Source organism: Phyllostomus discolor, chromosome 2 (genome assembly GCF_004126475.2).
Source record: "Phyllostomus discolor isolate MPI-MPIP mPhyDis1 chromosome 2, mPhyDis1.pri.v3, whole genome shotgun sequence".
Lineage (NCBI taxonomy): Eukaryota > Metazoa > Chordata > Mammalia > Chiroptera > Phyllostomidae > Phyllostomus > Phyllostomus discolor.
Genome location: NC_040904.2, coordinates 165016707 through 165038827, shown reverse-complemented (window position 1 = coordinate 165038827; position 22121 = coordinate 165016707). Strand labels below are relative to the sequence as shown.

Genomic DNA, 22121 nt, shown 5'->3' with positions numbered 1-22121 from the left:
TCCTCCTCTTCTGTGCTTTGCCTCCTTCAGGTTATTGAGTTAGATCTCATGGTACCCAATGTGACATGTTTGTTTTCTGAGGGGAAAAAGAGTTTGTGTATTTTCCCTTGACTCTTCTCTACAGTATTTAGCATGATCATTATGTGCACTATTTTGACCAACTGTGTATTCATGACTTTTAGTAACCCTCCTGAGTGGTCGAAGAATGTGGAGTAAGTAACTCGTTTGGTTTTTTGCCTGCTTGTTTGGTTCACTTTTAGTCACTGAGTTTTGCTTTGTCACAGTTTATCCATCAAGGGAAAAAATTGGTTATTCCTACTCTTTATTTCACAGAGTGGGGCAAAGATACATACATGTGGGGTTTGGGGACTCCCAGTAGTCAACTCTGAAGGGAGAGAGTAGGCTCTGGAAGTTTCTGCCCTTCACCCCCATCTCTTCCTGTGCTAGCCGGTGCTTTTGACTTGTTGCCACGTCACTGTCTTCTGCCCTCAGTTCCTGACAGTACTGCCTTCTCCGTCCCTACTTTTCCCCTCATTTTGACTTGTCTACAGTTAAAAATAACTCTGGGGCTGCCTCCCCTGGTTTGAAATGATCACGTACTAGAAGGCAGTGCAGAGGTATTTCTCTGTAATACCTGTCAGTACCCAAAACAGTATTCCAGAGTTCTCGGTTTGTACGTTTCAGTAAGCATCCCTTTCTCCTTCCATCTTGCTGCATTGGCCGTGCCCTCTCTGTTTCATTTCTGTTGGTCGAAGCTACACTTCAGGCAGGTGTTATCATAGAAGATTCACGTGAAGTTTTTGTCTGTTCGGCAGTTACCTCAAGCTCTCCATTTCCTCCACAGGTACACGTTCACAGGGATTTACACATTTGAATCACTAGTGAAAATCATTGCAAGAGGCTTCTGCATAGATGGCTTTACCTTTTTACGAGATCCATGGAACTGGTTAGATTTCAGCGTCATCATGATGGCGTAAGTTCTCTGCTCACTTTTGTTGGTGTTCTGGGCACAGTTATGGGCAGTTGTACTCCTGGGTGTTAGTACGACAGTGGAAGTGTGAGTGTGAGCACAGTTGCATGAGGGATTGGCAGATAACCATGTAAGGCCGTATGGGTTCATGACAGTGATTCCTGCTTGTGAGGGCCTTTTGTTCAGGCAGCGACAGCAGGGTTACGTGGGAGGAGGTAAGCAGAGGCTTTACCCCTGGGGAGGAAGTAGGAGGTGATTTCCCAATGACACTGTCTCGTATTCCCTGCCTCCTCGTAACATTGACCAAGGTTTGCACACTTATCACTAGGGGGCCTCAGTGAAGACTTGAAATTTCATAGGTGTATACCTTAAACTGAAAATCCATTTTCTTGTAATTTCATGAGGCTGGCCAGCTGTTGCAGACGTCAGAGCATATTTTAGAATCAAAACATGAGTGGAGGTCTCCACACTGATTGCTTCTAAAGAATTACTGACCAGCACTTCAAACTGTTGCTAGAGAGCAGTGTAACTCCACATCGGTATACGAGTTGCTCCTGGTAATTTCTGTTGTCGTAACAATGAAAATGGATCTCTGGGAAACTTAGCTAACGACAGACGAGTTGTAGCAGACTTTATTATGTTTATTTCCAGGCTGGGAGAGCACTCGGAGGTTCGGTAGGGGTAAGGGTGTTGTATAGACTGTATGTGGGTTTGGGTGTGTGCATGCAGGTGTGTAAGAGGTTGAGTATGCGTATGGGTCTGAGCATCAGAGAGAGTGACGAATTTGAACCACAAAATGTGAGTGAATGATGTGTGTTGAATATTTGAAACTGGAACTTTGACTTTCTGTTATTTTAAGGCAATTTCTAGCTTTCCAGCATTAAGACAATGAACATATTGGTGTTCATTTGAAATTTAAGTGTCCTTGCTTGGCACAGAGCTGGTGATAAAAATGGGCATTTAGCATCGTATTTGCTCTGATAATTCAGATTTTCCTGAGCCCCCCTTTTGTATGTCACAGGCTAAAGCTTCATCTGTAGGCCTGACTGCAAAGATACGCGTACGGCTTTTGGCTGAGTCACGTGTACAGGCATTTAAACACTTTTGCCTTTGTCAGCTAAGGAGTTATTTTAATGGATATTTGTTTCTGTGGGGCTCCTGCTACAGAACTTGTCTCCTTTTCCTAAGAAATTATTCACAAAACTTGGGGGCATGAGCCTCTGATACCTTGCAGCCTTCCTTTTCATTAAAAAAAGCGAACAGCCCGAGAGCGGTCATTCTGATTCCAACCTGCATGTCACAGTGCTGGCTGAGAGTGAGCCCCAGGACTCTCCTGGTGGTGTCAGTTCTTTCAAATATGCTTTTAATTTCTTCTTGCCCAGGTTTTAGCGATGTGTTTCTTAAGTGTTTATATTTTGAAACTTTTCTTTTTTCAAGGAAAAAAATGAAATCATAGCTTGTGTATAAGATCCTTTCTTTCCCCCCCATTCTCAAACCCTTGCCCAGCGGCACCATTACAAGTTAACTTTGGTTTGATTCTGCAGGTATATAACAGAGTTTGTAAACCTAGGCAATGTTTCAGCTCTGCGCACTTTCAGGGTACTGAGGGCTTTGAAAACTATTTCGGTAATCCCAGGTAAGATGGCCCGGGTTTGGTGTTAGGTGTTGGGTTAGGGCCTTGACGTGACGTATTGTACTTTTTGTTTTGTTGTGGTTTTGTGTTTTTTCCTTTGGTGTTTGTGTTTGTGTCTGTGTTTGTCATTTGTGTCTGTGTGTGACCTCCCTTACTACAGATATGTGACAGAGTTTGTGGACCTGGGCAATGTCTCAGCGCTGAGAACATTCAGGGTTCTCCGAGCTTTGAAAACTATCTCTGTAATTCCAGGTGAGAAAATTTAAACACATGACTGACTTTGCCTCATCTTCTCTCTCCCCTCCTTTCATTTTGCCCACCACATCCTAAAGCCATGTCAGCACAGATAATATGGCCTTGCATTGCGCATGTTTTTACTGGGAGACGTTCTCTGGGAGGGCCCTTTGGTCCTCAGGCACTTTCTCCGATGGTGCTTGCCAGGCATGCAGCCCCCATTCCATCCATGCTTTTGAAAAAGCACGTGCTTAAGAATCACTTGGATTTTACAGTATCTGAAAAAATTGTCACAGAGCTAAGCTGTCTCTTTGAATATAAGTCATTTGCTTTCTGGCCTCATGGAATTACAGTAATTTTAACATTTGCCATCATTCCATTGCTTGTGATTTCTAGGCTTCCTTTTGCATGGTGTACTGATGGAATGTTACTCGAAGAATTGTACTTTTATTGTTGCTGTGTTAATGGAATTATTTAATCACATAAGAGATCTACCCGGTTAACTAGTCCAGTATTACAGACAAATTTAAGAGCCTTTGAGTTAGGTAACTGAACCTTAAAAATTACTGTTTATCAGTAATTATTCTATTGCTGTCTGCTTCACTAATAAGAACCAGTAGACATCTACTGTACATATACTCAGAGACCACTCTCAAACGTAAATCCCAATGAAAGCTTATGCAGGTGCTGTTTTTAAAAAAAAATCAAAGGTAAGATAAAATTCATCTAAAGGTATGGGCAAACAAAAAGTACAGAAATTTGAGAAGGGAAAAAAGGAATCAGTGGGTGGTTGAAAGGTAGTTGATTGACAATCTCTTTAAAATGTTTTCCTTTTTCTTTTTTGGTCCTGGTTGACCTAGCCCAGGTAGTTCTTAACCTTTTGAAGGTTTTGGATCCTTTTGAGAATCGGATCAAGGTTCACAGACCCCCCTGAAGCCCACCTGTGGACCCCAGGTTAAGATCCCTTAATTTAGTTTAAATCCTTGCTACCTAGTAATACTGAACTACCGTTTTAAAGACCAGTTTGCTATCTGGTAATACTGAACTGTGTTGTAAAGACCAGTCTTGATGTGTAGTAGGAAAGATATTTTCATTAGTCTTGGCCTGGGACACACTGGCAGTAACATGGCAGAAGCTGAGACTGTGTTGTCGCCAATTGGACTTCGGTTGTGTTCGGGGGTGTTCACGGAACAGACCAGACTTTCCACTGCACGTTTGTGAAAGCACGGACGTGAAGAACAGAGGCATCCCGTCCCTGGTAGCACATGGTTCTTCCGCTGTGGCTGACTCAGAAGCATTTCTCTTTCCCCCTTTTTAACATTATCTAAATAGGAGGTATCCGAAGGATATACAAACGATGACTCCTAGAGAGGACAGACTTAGAATGTGGCTTAACAAGAACCCCAAGGAAGGTAAACCCCAATTTCCCCATTTATAGATTTGGGCCATGAATTTGTCTAGTAATGAGCCCTCCTAAAAATGAATCCCTTTATTTTAAGCAATGGCAGCTTGCTCTTTTTCAACCAGAGTTTGGGTGTCAGTTGAAGTATGTCCTTCTTGGCAAAAAACTACAACCCTGACTTATCCAAGTTTAGTTCTGAGTCATTTTAAACCCATTTGACGGGAAGTCCAGCTCACTCTCCAGGCAGCCTCACACGGCTCATTCACTGCTTAGGGGGGCCTCGTCTTATTTTGTAAGGCATCTGGAGCACCAAGTCTTCACCTTTATTTTTCCTTTGCTCTCTTTCCTCCTCTGGCCTCCTTTTAAATATGATCCTGTGTTTTCTGCTCACTTCCCCCAGCGTACTCCACAAGGCATCTGTCTCTTTATGTTCTTGTGATCTCAAAACTTCTCTTCCAGAACTAAATTGGAAAGCTGTGTTCTGTTCACTAACTAGGGCAGCAGCTGCTATCTCTGGTCTAGCTTTTAGCTTCTGTCTTTGTGCTGTATGGTTAACTTCTGACGACAGCATTACTGCAAGAGAGCTCTTGACTGATGTCACTTTGCTCATCCTTAATACTCCGGTGCTTCGCACACACAGGTCCTGGCCCATTGTATGTGCCACACGTGATTGTAGTCATTGCAGTTATTATGAAAAAGAAGCCTAAACCCAAAGAAAGGGTTTGTATCAAGATTTAGACATCAGCTGCACAGTTTGAAATAGATTTTTGGATTCTTATTTCTAAAAGCACCCCAGATGTGCTGGCTTTGGGGGGTTAACTGGGATGGAAAGTAATTTATAGGGGATAATAAAGCCAATATCAGTTCACTGTCAGTGAATGGTATAACCAATATTTGAATTAAAGTATGACTTTTAATTCTAAATTCTTTTTGTCCCCCATTCTACTTAGAGTTAGTAAGAGAAATCAGAGTACTCCCTTGTTTTGTAAATGATGTCTCCCTCATGAGAGACTTCTGTCATCCCATATAAAAACTGGAACTTGCCAACTGTGCTTTCTCCCATAGAGGGCCTTAGTCCTGTTCCTACGTGCCTGTTACCCAGGTCTCCTTCCAAGGCGGGAGCACCAGTGCATGCGTCAGTAGACCCGGCCCATCTCTCGATTGGAAATCTAAGTCATTTCAGCTCCACTGCTGCAGAGCTGAGATACAGTTCCCTCTTTGTAAAAACTGTTGTTTTCTATACCAAGTTTTGTCACGGATCACTTCAGTGAGGTTGTTGCTCTCTTTACCGTCTCCTCTTCTTATTTTGAATATAGGTTTTTGCCAAAGCTGCCATGGACAGAAGTGAGGTCAACAACAGAACTGACGTAGGGCCTGTAAGGTCTCACAAAGCTCTCCTGGGCCTCAGCTTCCTTTATGAGCGTCTTCTCTTTCTTAGAAGCACTCACCCAGCTTATCTGGGGAGATGCTGTCCTCCCTCTTAGCATCTTTGGTAGATACTCTGAATGTTTCAGGGCTGCTAAGACTTCCAGAGGATTGGAGAATACAGTGCATCAGTGAGCTCCAGCCTTTTGTATAAGAGAAGCTGTAATTTAGAGCTGACTTTTAGCTTAAAAAAGGCCAAACCCACCTTCCCACCCTTTTTATTTGCTAACTCAAGACCTGGGTATGTGTTATTCATGGTTTCCATTTGGCTTTAAAGGACTTGACTTGGAGAACGATGCATGTAAACTCTATGCTAAAACTTCAGAAGGAGGTCCTTTCTAAATTTTCTTTTTTTTAAGATTTTATTTATTCTTAGAAAGGAAAGGGGAGGGGAAAAGAGAGAGAGAAACATCTGTGTGTGGGAGATACATCAGTTGTCTCTCATCCGCTCCCAACTGGGGACCTGGCCCACAACCCAGGCATGTGCCCTGACTGGGAATCAAACCAGTGACCTTGTGGTTAGCAGGCTGGCACTCAGTCCACTGAGCCACACCAGCCAGGGCTAAATCAACAATTGAACCAAAGAGCAGGGCATGTCTAACTAGAAATGGGTTTAGGCTCTGAGAGCCATGGATCTGTCACATTCACCTTATGTGGGGACCTCGTGGGAACAGTTTAGGAGTGAGTTGGCTCTTTGTACCTTCTAAATTTTCTTTGATCTGTAATTTGCCAGATTCAACTTGACATTGAAGTATTTTGTATAGAAATTTGTATGTCTTAAAAGCTAGTTTTCACTTTGTATTTATCTAGAACCTGGGCACAAAAATGAACTTCTAAGTGACTTTGTTAGAGATTTCATCTTCTGTATGCTCTGACCGCGTGCCACTGGCCTGCTGGCCCAGCTGTAGGGCAGCGATCTCCAAGCAGGTGTCCGGGTTTTTCTTAGGTGGTATCACTTAATGGTGTGAATAAAACCAGCCAAGGGGACTTCTCTTACCAGTTCCTCTTCATTTCCATCATTTAAATGGTTCCCCCAAAGCACATGTCTTCTCTGTTTGTCAGCATGGATTTAATATCAGTTTGTTTCTTTAGAGTTGAGATTTCTTGATTCCTTTTCCCTTGGGTCGTTTTATTTCTCTGCTTTCATTTCTGTTACTTTCTCTCTCTTTACCTGTGGGATCAGGTAGGAAGCAGGGAGAATGACAGATTTTTCCTTCCCACCCCAGTATTTGCACTTAAGAAAGCATTTTCTTTAAATGTATACAGTATGAATACAACAGTTTTTAGTGAAGGGAGATAGAAAGTATTTTAGGGCTATATTCAAGTTCATTGTTTCTTTTAAAATATTCTACTTATTAATCTGCTTGGTTTTGTATTTCTCCTTTGTCCACATTGCTTTCTCAGAAAAGATAACTAAAATTTAACCAAAGTTTAACATAATGGTCCTAAGTGGAAAAACACAAGATTCACAGGATGCCACTTTGGCCTACCTTTGAGGCCTGGTTCAGTTTTTGTCAGACTTTGTAACTTGAATCTAGTCTTCAGTAAATAAATCTGTGGCCTCCAAGTCTCTCCCAAATTACTCTTGCTCTGAAGAATCTTTAAGAGCTATCCTGTGGCTCTGACTGGTCTAGCTCAGTGGGTTGGGCAATGTCCCACAAACCAAAAGGTCACTGGTTCAATTCCCGGTCTGGGCACATGCATGGGCTGCAGGCCAGGTCCGCATTTGGGGGCTTGTGAGAGGCAACTGACTGATGTTTGTCTCCCTGTCTTTCTCCTTCCCGTCCCGTCTCTCAAATAAGTAAAGTCTTTTTGAAAAAAACAGAACTATCCTTGTGAGGATTTAATCTGCAGCAGGACAGTTGACCTGCATGGCTTTACTCCTAGCATTTATCTGGATCCTACTAGACTTTGGGAATTGGGGAACTTTTCTTACCTCTGGGGTGGGCACGGCTTGCCACTGCTCTTGATGCCTGTTTCAATGTTAATTTTGTGGGAGTTTTAGCTCATGTTCTCTCAGACCAGTTAGATTTCCCAACCTGCGCCACATACTAGGAAATAGAAATTTACTTTATCTATAATCTGGCATCACCACCGTGGCAGAAGATTTTGATCCCAGTGCACATGGCTGATTTCCCTGGACTAGCACATAATCAGGCTTTATTCATTTGTTCAAGAGATTGTAGGCCTTCACCTGCTTCTCAAAACTCATTAAATATCTGACTTCCTCTCAGGTAGTTGACCTTTCTGTACACTGGGTCCCGCTGTCTTTCCTTGATCTGTAGTAATTGTATTCACTGCTCAGACATCCCCATGCTAGTTAATGTTAGCCTCTTCCAAGAGTTCTTGCTGTCCAATTTGCCCCCACGTGGCTTCTGTTGCACACTCTGTTGAGTAGGAGTCATTTGAAAGAGCATTCTGCTCTGTTTGGGATAATCCATTTTCAGTCTCTTGCTTGTTCTGTCTGGTATGTGATGTTATGAGCCAGTGGAAGAAGCAAGACAGCTGGTCTTCACCGACAGAGCAGTGCCATTCTGCATTCCTGCACATTATCCTGTCAGGAATTCTGCCGGCAGCTTCTCGCCCTCATTGACTGACCAGCGTTGGTGGTAGCAGGGAGCACTTTTCCTCGGTTGCATTTCCTGGTACATGGCAGCCACTGCTGACAAGACTTGAGTTTAAGAAATGCATTGATGGTGTCAACTCCATAAACTGGCACTGGTGGCTGCGCACACGGTTGTTAACAGCTGTCAACCCCAAGGGAAGGAAGACGCGTCTTGGCTGAGGGCTGTGTACAGTCCAGTGACCGTTTATGTTTACTGTTGCTGGGTAATCGAGTGTTAGCCTGGACCTGCAAACATTGCTCCACATCACCTTTTTTCTTCTGTACTTTCCTCTAATTTTCTCCTAACGATCTGGATGAGAATCTTGGAGAGTAAACTTTATAGATGGTCATATAGTTAATGTTATTTAGTGCTTATTCATGCTTAATTAAGATTTGTTTCTCTGAGCCCCTCTGAAGTATAAGTAGCTGAATATAATTTCTAGCCCTAGGTTTCAACTTGAAACTTGAAAGCTGAAAGATCTCTCTCCAGGGAGTTGATCTAAGTCTTAGATTTCCAAATACACATTTTAATTTTTTAACCTTTCTGGACTCATGTTTACAGACTTCTTTAGCAGTGACATCTGGCTTGTGGAGAAGAGCTATTAAACCAGCTGACTGCGACTGTTCAGGTCCATCCCCAGGAAAGGGATAGTTCTGTGTATGGTCAGTATGTTAGTTGAGCATCTCTGGTTGCAAGACACAGGAGAACTTAAGAAATCTAATGGCTGCAGTGTTTTGGGCTTTTGGAAGCCAGTGAAACCAGAACGTAGATCCAGAACACCCCAGATCCCAGGAAGGGCTTTGTCTTCCTCTCTCTTCTCTCCATGTGTCTATTTCCTTATTCCATCTGTTAGCATAATAACTACCTTTACTTCTCAGATGTACCCTGCTATAATGATAGAACACCGCTACCACTTAGCGCCCAAATTTATATATTATCATTCCTACCACATGAAAAGACTACTGGACTGTCTCTTGTCCAGGAGGAAAGGATCTGAATTTAAGTCAGACGTCTCCTCTGTCGTCCATAAACTAGTAAGAGAGTTCACTTCCTACAACAAGGTTGCTGGGAGCCCACCCGCATGTAACAGGGGCTAGTCTGAGCCAGGAATTTCCTGCTACACAGGCTGGGACGGAACTGTCGGGGGTTAGGGGGAGTGCTCCCGGCCTGGGAAAAGCAGATTAGACTCCAGCTAAAAGTGTACGTTTTTTCCAATTTATCTATTTACATGACAAAAGCATTAGTTTGATGGTTTTGCATTACTGTACACTTGTTACCTGTACAAATGGCAGCTTACAGCTTATTTCTCAATTTCTTTAAAATAGAAAAAGGAAAGATCATCTTGTGTTTGGTTGGGTAATTGTCTGAACCATTCGGGAGAAACAGCTATATAAACACTTCATAAAGAAGTCCAGGAAAAGAAACTTTACAACCACTCTTCACTGATGCATTCATTTACTCTTGTTTTAAATCAATCTTTGACTCTGAAAACCATATAATTTTAGGAGCCTAGAATTGAATTATTGACTTAGTATAAACCTGCCCCAACCCAGCCAAATGTGATGAAGGACTTTTCTGTTCCTCAGAAGCTTGTGGAAATAAGTTCCATGACACTGGAATGACTTTTACTTCCTTATGGCTGCCTTCTGTTTTACACCACCCGAACCCTCTAACTTAGTGCTGTCGTGTGACCGTTTCCCAGGACTGTGGGAATAGAAGATTGAAATTTTGACTACTTAATCTCAAACAAATATCTCTGTCCTATTTTAAAAGACTTCCAGAGAAGACTCTTCAGCTTCTCCTCCACTGCCCAGTGCCATGTGTCCCTGTGTTTATCCACACTCTGTGTGTGAGAAAACAAGACTGAAAGGCGACTTTAAATTTCTTCTGAAACTTGGTGGGTCACAAATCTTGGCTGAGCCGGGGCCCGAATTCCTGCTTTCTGGTCCCCTGTCTGGTGCTCTTTTTGCACAGCCCTGTGAAGAGAAAGGAATCCAGTTAGAAATACCCTGTACCCCAGGCAAGCTCCTTCTCATCTCTCTGGTGGCCATGTGGACGGCCCGCCCTGTGAGAAAGCGCAAGGCAAGGAAGCACAGGGCCCGGCACACAGTGCATCTCTAGTCTAACTCTTGGCTTAACTTCTCTGAGACCCCTTTCAGGATATCCGTGGGAGGGAAAAGAAAACTTCTTATTCATTTACTCTTCCGATGAAAATATATTAAGTGCCTACTTTGTGCCAGGCCCATCACTACTGTTGGACTCATATAGAAAATTCCATTTGACTCAACTTTGAAAACTCTAGGTAGTTACTGGCAAAAGCAGAGTCATGTTACATCACCCATTAGATCAGCATTGTCATTACCCCAATCATGTACATCTCTTTGAGGAGGGAGAGCTGACAAGTGTTAAGTACCAGGTAATATAATTGATATTTTTCATTTATTATCTTAATTTAAACCTCACAACAACCCATTGAGGTTGGTAGTATAAACACTTTTTTTATAGATGAATGAGCCGAGGTTCAGACAAAACTGGTTAACATTTGAGTCATGTATTATGTACCAAGGGCTATGTTAAGTGTTTATATGAATCATGCTTAATTCTCAAATCAGTACTATGATATTCAACCATAATTATCCCCATTTTAATAATGAAAAATCTGATATTCCTGAAGGTTAAATGTATTGCTCAGGTCATATAAGTAAGTGGTATAACTTGGTTAAAATTAGTAATTATATACCCAGCCTCACACTTCAAAGCCAGGATAAAGATCTCCCTTGTACTTCTACCCAATATTCTTGCCTTCAGAAGTAGATCGGAGATGAGATCCCTGTCAAGGCTCATGTGTCAAGGCTCCGTGTCCACCCCCTGCCTGTCCTGGTGCACTAGCACCTGGGAGTGCTCAGCACTGTACTGGCCACGTCCTGTGGGTGCTCCGGTGTCTGGCAACACCCGGGAGAGCCAGACAGACTCAGTGTCGACCCAGACAGACATCACGAACCCACAGCCGTGTTTCTCTGTGTCTCCTATCACTGACCTCTCCCAGTACAGCTAAGAAACCTGCCTGCAGGTTCAAATCAGAACCAGTGGCTTGCATTTAAACCTCAAATTCAAGAGGTTATATATTTTTATTTTGTTTTTAATCTAGAACAGCAAAAGGTCAGTTGTAGAGAATATATGTGATGCAGAAAAGGTGTATTTTTAAATGGAAAGACAAACCATAAATACTCAATTGGTAATAAACCTTTTCAACACATTGGCATTTCCAGAGCTCTTAGGAAAATATTGTTGTACCTTCTCACTTATTTTTGGTTTTTAAATGTCCAGTAATTCTTTTTCCAACCTGGAAGCCTCCTCAGTTCCTGGGTTTTCCATTTGTTTATTCAGCTAATATTTACGGAGTACCTGCTGTGGGCTAGGAACTATAGGTACAGCTGTGAGCAAGACTCAACATGGTTAGTTAGAACCATGACAAATGCCACAGAGGAAAGTGTGAGGTGCTACTAAAATATTAATACTAATGGGGGAGGGAAAAGAGTTGTAAAGTCAGGAAAGGCTTTCTGGGGGAGTTGGTATTTAAGCTGAGACCAGAGGATAAATAGGAGTTAGATGTGGAGGAAGAGGGACGTGAAAGGAGCTTCTGGGCAGAGGGACTAGCACATAACATGGAGGCCCGAGGCGAGTAAAAGTTCGACTCCTGCCAGAGCTGAGAAGCAGTCAGAGACAGGAAAGCCCTTGCAGGAAGAAAAGCCACAAGTTGGAGAAGGAACTTTTTTCTTCTTTTAAAAATTAGTGGCTTAAAAATGGGCACTTCTGGGAAAAGTGATAATGTTGCTGACATCATCACCATTTGTATTCCCATGGTGGAAAAGATAACAGGGCCTTGTTTCAAGGGTGTTGCTATGGGGAAGAGTAGAAGCCAGGAGCTAAAAGGGGCCTGGGGGAGGTGGGGAGGGCTATGGGGTGACTCTGATTCTGGGGGTTCTATCTCCTCAGGCCTGAAGACCATTGTGGGTGCCCTAATTCAGTCCGTGAAGAAGCTGTCGGATGTGATGATCCTGACAGTGTTCTGCCTGAGTGTTTTCGCCTTGATCGGGCTGCAGCTGTTCATGGGGAACCTGCGAAACAAGTGTGTTGTGTGGCCCATAAACTTCAATGAGAGCTATCTTGAAAATGGCACCAGAGGCTTTGATTGGGAAGAATATATCAACAATAAAAGTAGGTGGCCCCTTCCCTGCAAGAGGAGAAAGAAAAATCTGTCTCTAGTTTACGTGGTCAGAAGCTATCACGGGGCTTTAAAAAGTAGTTGGCCCGGAAGGGATGCCAGTGCTACTAAAAGTAGCCTTGTGGAGTTACCTACCCCCTTTCTCCGAGGCAGGACTGTGTTCAGAAGCTCTCGAATATCAGCCCTTTCCCACCCCCTTCTCTAGCTTTAAGACCTAAAATGAAATGTTATAGCTTTGTCACATGTAGCCCTAAACTTTTGCTTTGGGAATCAGGCTTAGTAGCTTGATAGAAATCCTTTTTTCCCCTAGCTGGGTTACTGGAGATATCTAAACATTTGGAGCATGCCTCACAAGCCTGCCTAATTCTGTTGTACAAGACCTCAGTAATCAGTCTGGTCTAGGGTGTCAGGTAATCTCTAAGGCACCATGTGATCCTATTACAGTTAAGGAGTTTTAATAATTTCATTTCAGGAACCAAAGCACTTGGGTCTTACACTAAGGAACAGTTGGTGTAGTAGTACTTCTATAAAGTAATGGGAAAGAGTTAATATCACTGTTAGTCACTCTTGAGGAAATAAAGGCAGGTAAGTAGCCATAAGAAAATGTTGCAAAGGGGGTTTCAGGGACACAGTTAAGGGAGACATGCCTTCCAATTTAATATAGGACATGGTAACTAGTGATCAGTGAGGATGTCTAGTTTATCTGTGTTGAAGAGAAGTTATAAGGTAGAAGGATAAAGTTGTATAAAGGGTTAAAGAATCAGGAAACTCTCCTAGGCCCCTTTGATTCAAGTACCAGAACCTGGCATACAGATCCAACGTACCAGTTGAAAATGTCTGTGAAAATGACATTGCATTAAGGACTTTATGGTAGCACTTTTAATTTTTAAATATATATAGCAAAATGATGGGAAAGAATTTTTATCAGGATTCGTGGATGTCAGAAAAGATTTATATGAACTAAAATCAGTAACTGTTTCTGCTGGGACTAGTTAGGAACCATGTGACCTTATTCTCTCATTCACTTAAATCTGCCTTATTCATTTCCTGCCTCTTCAAACTTTTCTAGCAAATTTTTACACAGTTCCTGGCATGCTAGAACCTCTACTCTGTGGGAACAGTTCTGATGCTGGGTAAGTAGCTCACCTAATTTTATTCTCCTCCCTTAAAATAATGTTTCAGATAAAGATGGCAATATTTTCACTTTTCTCTGTGCTAATGTAGTAGACTCTAATTGGATCTAACATATTGGGTCTAAGGTATTTTCTTTAAAAATTGACTTGGCTACTTTGTTTCTTTCCTCTTTTTTCCTCTTCTTTCTCCTCCTTCCTCTTCCTCCTCCTCTTCCTTCTTCTTCTTCTTCTTCATTCCCATTTGTTGGCCTGGCTCTATAGATGATGTTTATTATCTCCAAGGTCATAGAGATGACTTGCAGCTGATGCAGTAGGATTGTGTTGAAAAGCCCAGAACTTCTCTTTCTTTCCTCAGGCAATGCCCAGAGGGATACCAGTGCATGAAAGCAGGAAGGAACCCCAACTACGGTTACACAAGCTTTGACACTTTCAGCTGGGCCTTCTTGGCATTATTTCGCCTTATGACCCAGGACTATTGGGAGAACTTGTATCAGTTGGTAAGTAGTACCCCTTTTTCAAGTGCTACCTCTTTTTCTTTGGTGATAGAATTTGCATGAGGAAATGTGTGTTTGGGCACTTTCTGTGTAAGAGATTTTTTGTAAAGACATTATACAGGCATCTTAGAATGGTATTTCTCCGGTTACAACATCAAGTGAATTCTTTCCTCTCTTGTCCCTGTTTCTCTAATGCCCAGTCATGTGTAGCTATAGAGGTCCACAGCCTCTTGCTGGGCCTGGGAACCTGCTGTCTCTACCTGCCCTCGATTGTTTCACCAAACCATCGGCAGTGCTGTATTTCTGCTTTTGAGTTTGGGGGCTTAGGGCATCTTTTTAAGAACTATTAATTCTTAAACATGGTGTGAAAGGCATTATGCTAGACATTATAAAAATTACATTTCTATCCACAAGGACCTTGAGTCTAAACATATCAACATTTTTGAGATTTGTAACATGTTTGGACTTGTTCAAGCAGGTTGTGACTGATTTTTTTAAATGGTCAGTACCATTCTATTGAGCTGCATTGGTGACTCTGGGCGAGTCCTTTAACTTTGCTTGTTGTGATAGAGAGGTTAGTGTAGGTGATTGCAGAGGGTCTCCCAGCTTAGAAATTTTATCCTCATTCATTGTTTTCTATTCAACTTTGGCATTAGATGATGCCATTTAGTTTGAGAATGAGAAACATGTCCCCTCAGGCGTGAAGAAACCTCTTTAAAGGAAGTGTCTAATGAGATTCCCTAAGGAGTTCTTACTTTCTGTTGGACAGCCTAGAGTTCCCTTGGATTCGAAACTTTCTCATGAAATATTTATGACTAATGTAAAATATTTGTAGTTGAAAAGACCAAAGATGAAAACTAAGTGATAGTGGGTCACATACACATAACCTAAAACCCAACTGTTCTTGGATGTCTATTTGCTCGCTGCTAGTGAAAGAACAGTTCTAGGATCCTCTGCCTTTTTCTGTTTTCCCACTGTCCTTTATGTCATATTCTTCTTCCAAAACACATGCTATTACAAAAGAAGAGGGAAGGCTGTCACTCAAGATGGGGACTTCCTATGACTTGGACCCCATCCCAGAGATGGAATTTATCTGTTAATGCTCTTTAAGGACCAGTAGATAAATGAGCTAAAATTTTTTATTCTTTTCTTCTACTTGTTTTAGAAACAACTGACAAAGTCAAATATAATTCTTAGCCCAGGGAATTTTTTCCTTTAAAAGAATCAAGCATTTTTCTATGAAAGGACTATATTAGGAGTATTTGGAAATGGAAAAGGACTTATTTTGCCACAGTGAATGGGAGATACTACTGATATTTCCTGTGAGTTGAGGATATGGGAAGCCCTCAGCCTTTGAGCGAGAGAAGTGCTTTGCAGTGTGAAGGGGTGCCATGTGGTGAAAGACTGTCCCATTCAAAATGCTGTAGAGCCCCTGCAGGGAACACTGGCCCACGAGTCATTTTCAGCCTCGTGTATTTGATTCAGGGGACTCAGAAAATGGTCCTTTTCTCTGCAGACCTTACGAGCAGCTGGGAAAACCTACATGATCTTCTTTGTCTTAGTCATCTTTGTGGGTTCCTTCTATCTGGTGAACTTGATCTTGGCTGTGGTGGCCATGGCTTATGAAGAGCAGAATCAGGCAACACTGGAAGAGGCAGAGCAAAAAGAGGCTGAATTCAAAGCGATGTTGGAGCAACTTAAGAAGCAACAGGAAGAGGCACAGGTGGGTGATCAGTTCTTTGCAGCAGTCCTGCCTGCCCTATCACTGGGAGTGGGCCCCCACCTGGTTGCCACTCCAGTTGCTCTCTCCTAGGCATATTGTCAAAGAGAAGGTATTGATCTGATCAAAATACCTAATTAACAACTGGGCGTGGTTGGTTCAATTATCCCATTTATCTAATGGCCAAATTGTTAATATGTTCTTTGGTTGAATTTCTCCACTGTTCCGCGTTCAACTGGCATGATGGCTGGGGAGAAGAGACAGTGGCCAGAGCGGTTTGTACAGAGCTTCGTGTAAGCATAACCTTTTTGTTGAGGAAAACATTACAGTCTCCTTCAGAGGTTCTCTGTGGTCTTAAAAAAGTATTGATTGTAATTAAAAATAAGATATAGGTGAAATACTAAAGTGAAGTTTGAAAAACAAATTTATAATCTACCACCCTAACACTTTACTTTCTAATCTTTATCCAAATATACATGTATTTTTACATCATCAGGCCCATATGTATAATACAGTTTCATGTCCTGTAATATATGTCCTAAGTAGTTCTTAGCATTCATTTTCAGAGTTGTCCAGAAAAGTCAGTGCAGTTCAAAGAAGGCAGCCAGGTTCGTATCTGAGATACTCAGGAGAATAAACCCCAAAGCCTCACCACTGGGTTCTGCTCTGATGACTCAGTGCTGTGTGCCACGGTACAGATTCAGCTAGAACATGGGGATGGCCGGCCCTGGCCACAGTCCCCTGACTGCCAGTTCTCCTTCCTCCTTTATTCCCTCCTTTCCCTGTCTGAGGGAAAGGAACTGATCAGCACTCGTTGCTTGACTTTGGGTGACTTGGGGTAATTGCTTCTGACCTGGTCTGTTGCTCTGTGGCTCCTCTCCTAGGCTGCTGCCATGGCCACCTCAGCGGGAACTGTCTCAGAGGATGCCATAGAGGAAGAAGGTGAAGAAGGGGGAGGTTCCCCTCGGAGCTCATCTGAAATTTCTAAACTCAGTTCCAAGAGTGCTAAGGAAAGACGAAACAGGAGAAAGAAGAGGAAGCAAAAGGAACTCTCTGAAGGAGAGGAGAAAGGGGATCCTGAGAAGGTGTTTAAGTCAGAGTCAGAAGATGGCATGAGGAGGAAAGGCTTTCGGCTGCCAGACAACAGAATAGGGAGGAAATTTTCCATCATGAACCAGGTAAACTCTTTGCACTGGGTCAAATAGTCTAAGAAATTCTGGTTTTCCTAATCACTTGATTCTCTTATTCCCCTTTGGCTTTACATTTTCCAGACCCATCCCTGCATCCTCAGACCTGCCCTTCCATGTTCCATATTGTTCTTCTGTAGGAAGAACTAAATATTCCCGGCATATTAGGACCATCCTCTGCTCTAAAGCCAGCTTTAGGGAGACGTGATGACCTGTGGCAGACTTGCTTCGGCAGTAAGGTCTGTCTGACCAGTAAGCTTATATTCTGAAACATTAGCAAGAACTTTTCTCCTCTTAGCATCTGAACATCAGAACTTAGCACAAACAACTTGTAGATTTTTTAAAAAGAGATAAAACTCTTTAGGTCACTTTATTTGAGTGTGGCAAGTTCTAGTAATTATTCTAGATATATAGTGTCATGCTGATAAATTTACCAAACTTTAATAAATGGAGAAACTAAGAGAAAAAGAGTGGGAGGACTTATGGATAATTGTTGAGAATTCTATTGCTATAACTATCATCACATAAATATATTTTTGGATTTCAAAAACTACCACCAAAATCTAATTCTTAGGCCATTTAATTCCCCATTTTAAAGAAACACTGAAAAGTTTGTCCTGGCTGGCGTAGCTCAGTGGATTGAGCGCGGGCTGGGAACCAAAGTGTCCCAGGTTCGATTCCCAGCCAGGGTACATTCCTGGGTTGCAGGCCATAACCCCCAGCAACCGCACATTGATGTTTCTCTCTCTCTCTCTCTCTCTCTCTCTCTCTCCCCCCCCCCCCCTCTCTCCCTCCCTTCCTTCCCTCTCTAAAAATAAATAAATAAAATCTTAAAAAAAAAAAGAAAAGAAAAGTTTGTAAGGTAGACTAGATCACAGTTTTGGTGATGGCATCATATCCATTGTATTCTCTCGTTTCTCAGGGATGATTCCTGTCTCTCTTTTTTGTACCTCTTGCTTCCCAGTTCCTTCTTTTGCTAGTCCTATTCATTGTGTCATAGCAAAATCTCTTGTGTCCATCCCCTTCTTTCTATTCTTATTAATCCTGCCTTTGTTTGGATTTTTGTATTAGTTTGTTCTTCTGCAGTTACCCACTTTAGTGCACTTCCTCTGGTCCTTCTCCCGCTCCTCTGTGTTTTATAAGCTATCAGCAGATCATCACTGATCACCAAACAGTTATGGAATGCCTACCATGGGCGAAGGATTGCTAGGTCCTGAAGATTAAAAGATGATTAAAATGGCATCCCTGTCCTAGAGAGCTTACAGTGTAGTGGAACAGCCAGATACATTTAAAAATTACTTATATAATAGCATCGACAGCATTATTTCATAGTTGACATACACTGGGTTGTTTTGGAGGGCACAGATCTATGCCAACCTGTAGGTTCAGCCAAGATTTTCTGGGGAAGATAAAGGATGAATTGCAGTTGGTCGAATAGTGTGTGTGTGTGTGTGTGTGTGTGTGTGTTGGTGAGGGAGCAGTTAGACTGAAGAAAGAGCATTTGAAGAAAAGCATATTCCAGTTTGGATATACCAAGTTGAATTATTTGTTGAGTACCCAAGTAGAGAGGTCTTTTCGACACAGGTATAGTGAATTGATAGCTCATAGAAGAGGTCCTGAGATGAGAGGTGACTATTGAAATCATGCAACTTGATGAGATTAGTCAAAGTTATGGTGTCCAGTGGGAAAGAACAGTGGGCCGAGGACACAGCCACTGATGTTCGTGGGCATCGGAGATGGAGCTCATGAAGGGAAGTAAATGGGTGGCCATTCGAGGGACTGATAGCCAAGAGTTCAGTGAAGCTGAGAGAACACAAGGGTTGGGGAAGGCTGGGGGGTGATTAATAGATTGGAATTTTACAGAGATGCTTTTTGAGATCAGAATTGGAAATATTTGTTGATTGACAATCTACTTCACTGACAACTTTAAAGACACACTTCCATACCGGGTAAGGATGGATGCCATATTGGTTGGGAAGTGGGAACAATGAGTGTAGACTTCTCACTCAAGCTTATTCAAAGAATATGGATGAAAATAAGCATTTTTATAATCTGGGGGCAGGGGGGAACCCAGAAGGTGAGATGGAGCTAGAATATGGGGTAAAATAGAAAATAGAGCACAGTCTTAGAAGATGTAGTGTCTAACAGGAAAGGGGCACCTTGTCCCCTAAAACACTGAGAAAGTAGAGAAGGGTGGGCATGGATATGTTTATAGATAGAGCATAGGAAGTTTTTAATAATGTAGGAAATTTAAAATCTTATTGAAGGAAATGAGAGGTTGAGTAGGGATTTAAAAAAAAATGTTGCCCTGGCTGGTGTAGCTCAGTGGATTGAGCGCGGGCTGCGAACCAGTCATCGCAGGTTCGATTCCCAGTCAGGGCACATGCCTGGGTTGCAGGCCATAACCCCCAGCAACCACACATTGATGTCTCTCTCTGTCTCCCTCTTCCAACTCTAAAAATAAAGTAAATAAAATCTTTAAAAAAAAAATGTTGACTGTTTGGAATAGTTTTTAAGAAAAATGGGAGGGAGTATTCTCCTAATCAGATTTACTCTCATTTTCTAATGAAGTCCCATCCCTTTAGCATGGAATGTATAGCACGTCCCCTTCCCCTGGACGCAGCCTGCCTGTTCAGTCTCCAGTCACGTGTCCCCTCGAGCACCCTATTCTTAATCCGAATGCACTCCTAGAGGCTTCTCGTATATGATGTTTGTTGTCTACACTCCGTTTTGCTCCAGAAACACTCCTATTTTCCCATCGCTGAGTCTACATCATACTTATTCTCCACATTCTTTTCTCAAGAAACCTTCCCTGACCTCCCCCATTCCACACCCAACTGGAAATTCTTTCATCTTTTCACTATATTTTATACATACCTCTTTACTGCCTGGGGCATTATTTTTTCTTATGTTCTTATCCTCTTCTCAAAGTCTTAACGTCAAGGTCTGCTTCTTTGCACATGGCTGACATTCAGATACTTGTTGGACAAATAAATAATGACTTTTATAAAACTGATTTAACTCGTCTGGGACTTGGCCTGGAACCATCTGTCTCACCCACCTTCACCTCGCCTTTCTCCTAGTTCAGCCTCTTTTGGGGAAAAGTTCGATTGTGGCCCTGCTGTAATCCAGCCCTTGTCCTTGGAACCCTCACTGACCTGGTCAATGAATACCTTAGTGCAATTAACACATTGCTTATGAATGGTCTCTTGTAATCTAAATACTTTAGCACAGAGTTGCACTGATTGCTCCAAGGCTCGGAGCATAAATCTGGGCTTCTGAGATATCCTGCTTTGCATGAAAATATTCACTTCCTCTTATTTCCCCATCTAAAAAAACTTGTATCAGCAGATTTCTAGAGACCATGGCTGACTGCCAGGACTTGATTAGAAATCCTACCTGCAGTAACAGTCTTTGTCCCAGGACTCTCCTACAGTGTCTCGGATTTTATCTGGAAGAATGACTGAGGAAACTGAGGCCTGGAGAGATTAACTAACTTGTCTAACGTTATGTTGCTAGTAAACGTGAGTCAGCATTTGGACCAGGTCCTTCCCACTGCCGAGCTTGTGCCCCTAATCACCACAGCCTGCAGCCATCCCCTCCTCACTCACCTCCACACATGCGTGGCCGTCTCTCCTGGGGGCCCACCAATGAATGTGGCTTCAGTTGTCCCACAGCACAGCTCAAGTGTCAGTCAGTGTCCTTTCCTGCCAGGTCTTCTGACATCCTCTGGAGGCATCTGCCCAGCCTGTCTCCTGCCCATTTCCCTATAAAATCACTGCTGTGTTTTTAGGGCTTAGGCCACTTTATAAATATTAGGTTGAGCCCATTTTTGCAAAGTATTTTAACTACTGTATTGCAGCATTTCTCTCCTTTTTGGTATTAGGACCCCTTTGTGTTTTAAAAATTATTGAGAACCCTAGAGAGTTTTTTAAAATGTGATTTCATCATATTAGAAATTAAATTAAGAAATTTAAAACTATTTACTGATTTATTTAAAAATAATAATGATAAATTGATTATATATTTAATACAAGTTACACATATTTTTGTAAAAATTAACTTTTCCGGAACAAAAAATATAGTGGAAAAAAGTAGTACCACTTACATTTTTTGCAAATCTCTTTAATCTCTGGTTTAACAGCTGGAATATCATACATGCTTTTGTATTTACTCTTGTGATATTTTTTGTTGTTGAAGTATTTGAAGAAAATCTGGTTTTCTACAGGTATAGTTAGGAAAGGAGGATTATTTTAATAACCTTTTAAGATAATTGTGAATATTCTTTGCCGCTATTCCTGAACTGGGCAGTGGTAGTTTTGAGGGTTAATTACAATGTAGAATCTGAAACTGTGTCAGTAACTTGATACTCCGTTACTTTAAAGTCTCTTGTGGTGTTTTCACCAGGATCCCTAACTCATTAATCATTTGTAGCATCATGCATCCGTTACATTGGAACTACTGGTTCACTAAGTGATGCAGGTCTCCAAGTACTGACACACAGTATTTAAAAATCACATATATTATCACCACCAATCTCATCAGAAAAGAATATTAAATATTGCAAAAGCTGTAAGGCTCATAGCGTCCACGGTATGCTCGTGAGGAAATGAGAGTGATAAAGGCAAATGTGTTAGTATTATCATGAACTAGTTTTGACCTTGTGATCCCCTCCCCTAAAAAGGTCACAGGGACCCCCCCGGAGTTCCCAGACTACACTTTAAAAAACACTGCTATCGTGGAAAGAAAAAATGAAATATGGCATGGAAATAGAACATTAAATCTCCAATTTATCACAGTTTAAATATGTCAGTCATTATTAAGCCTCATGCCAACAGACAGCTCATGCGGATGCCCTGAAATCCTGAGTTACATCTTCTGTGAAATGGGAGTCTGTTAAGAGCACCCAGAGCCGTCTCTCAAACACACACCTAGGCCTAAGGTGGTATTTTTAGTTGGCTGTTATGTCACGGCCTGAAAAGGACCAGAAGCTCCTGGTTGGCTGACAAGAAAGATTTTGGAAACAGAGAGTAAGGCGTCTACCTATCTCATGAACCATCTGGATCCCAGGATAATAAGCAGTGGGTTCCAA

The 22121-nt window shown here is 42.1% G+C and overlaps 1 protein-coding gene across 7 annotated transcripts in view; it reads left to right on the top strand.

The window, feature by feature from the left end:
- SCN8A (sodium voltage-gated channel alpha subunit 8) overlaps nucleotides 1-22121 on the top strand; it is a 217663-nt gene that overhangs the window by 118540 nt on the left and 77002 nt on the right. For 3 of the 7 annotated variants that reach the window (XM_036019004.1, XM_036019006.1, XM_036019003.1), the window contains exons 4-11: nucleotides 123-212; nucleotides 845-973; nucleotides 2764-2855; nucleotides 12267-12488; nucleotides 13565-13628; nucleotides 13984-14125; nucleotides 15639-15845; nucleotides 16727-17020. In XM_036019004.1, coding sequence (XP_035874897.1) covers nucleotides 123-212; nucleotides 845-973; nucleotides 2764-2855; nucleotides 12267-12488; nucleotides 13565-13628; nucleotides 13984-14125; nucleotides 15639-15845; nucleotides 16727-17020 — 1240 coding nt within the window. The other 4 variants (XM_036019007.1, XM_036019005.1, XM_036019008.1 and 1 more) reach the window with 3 other exon arrangements.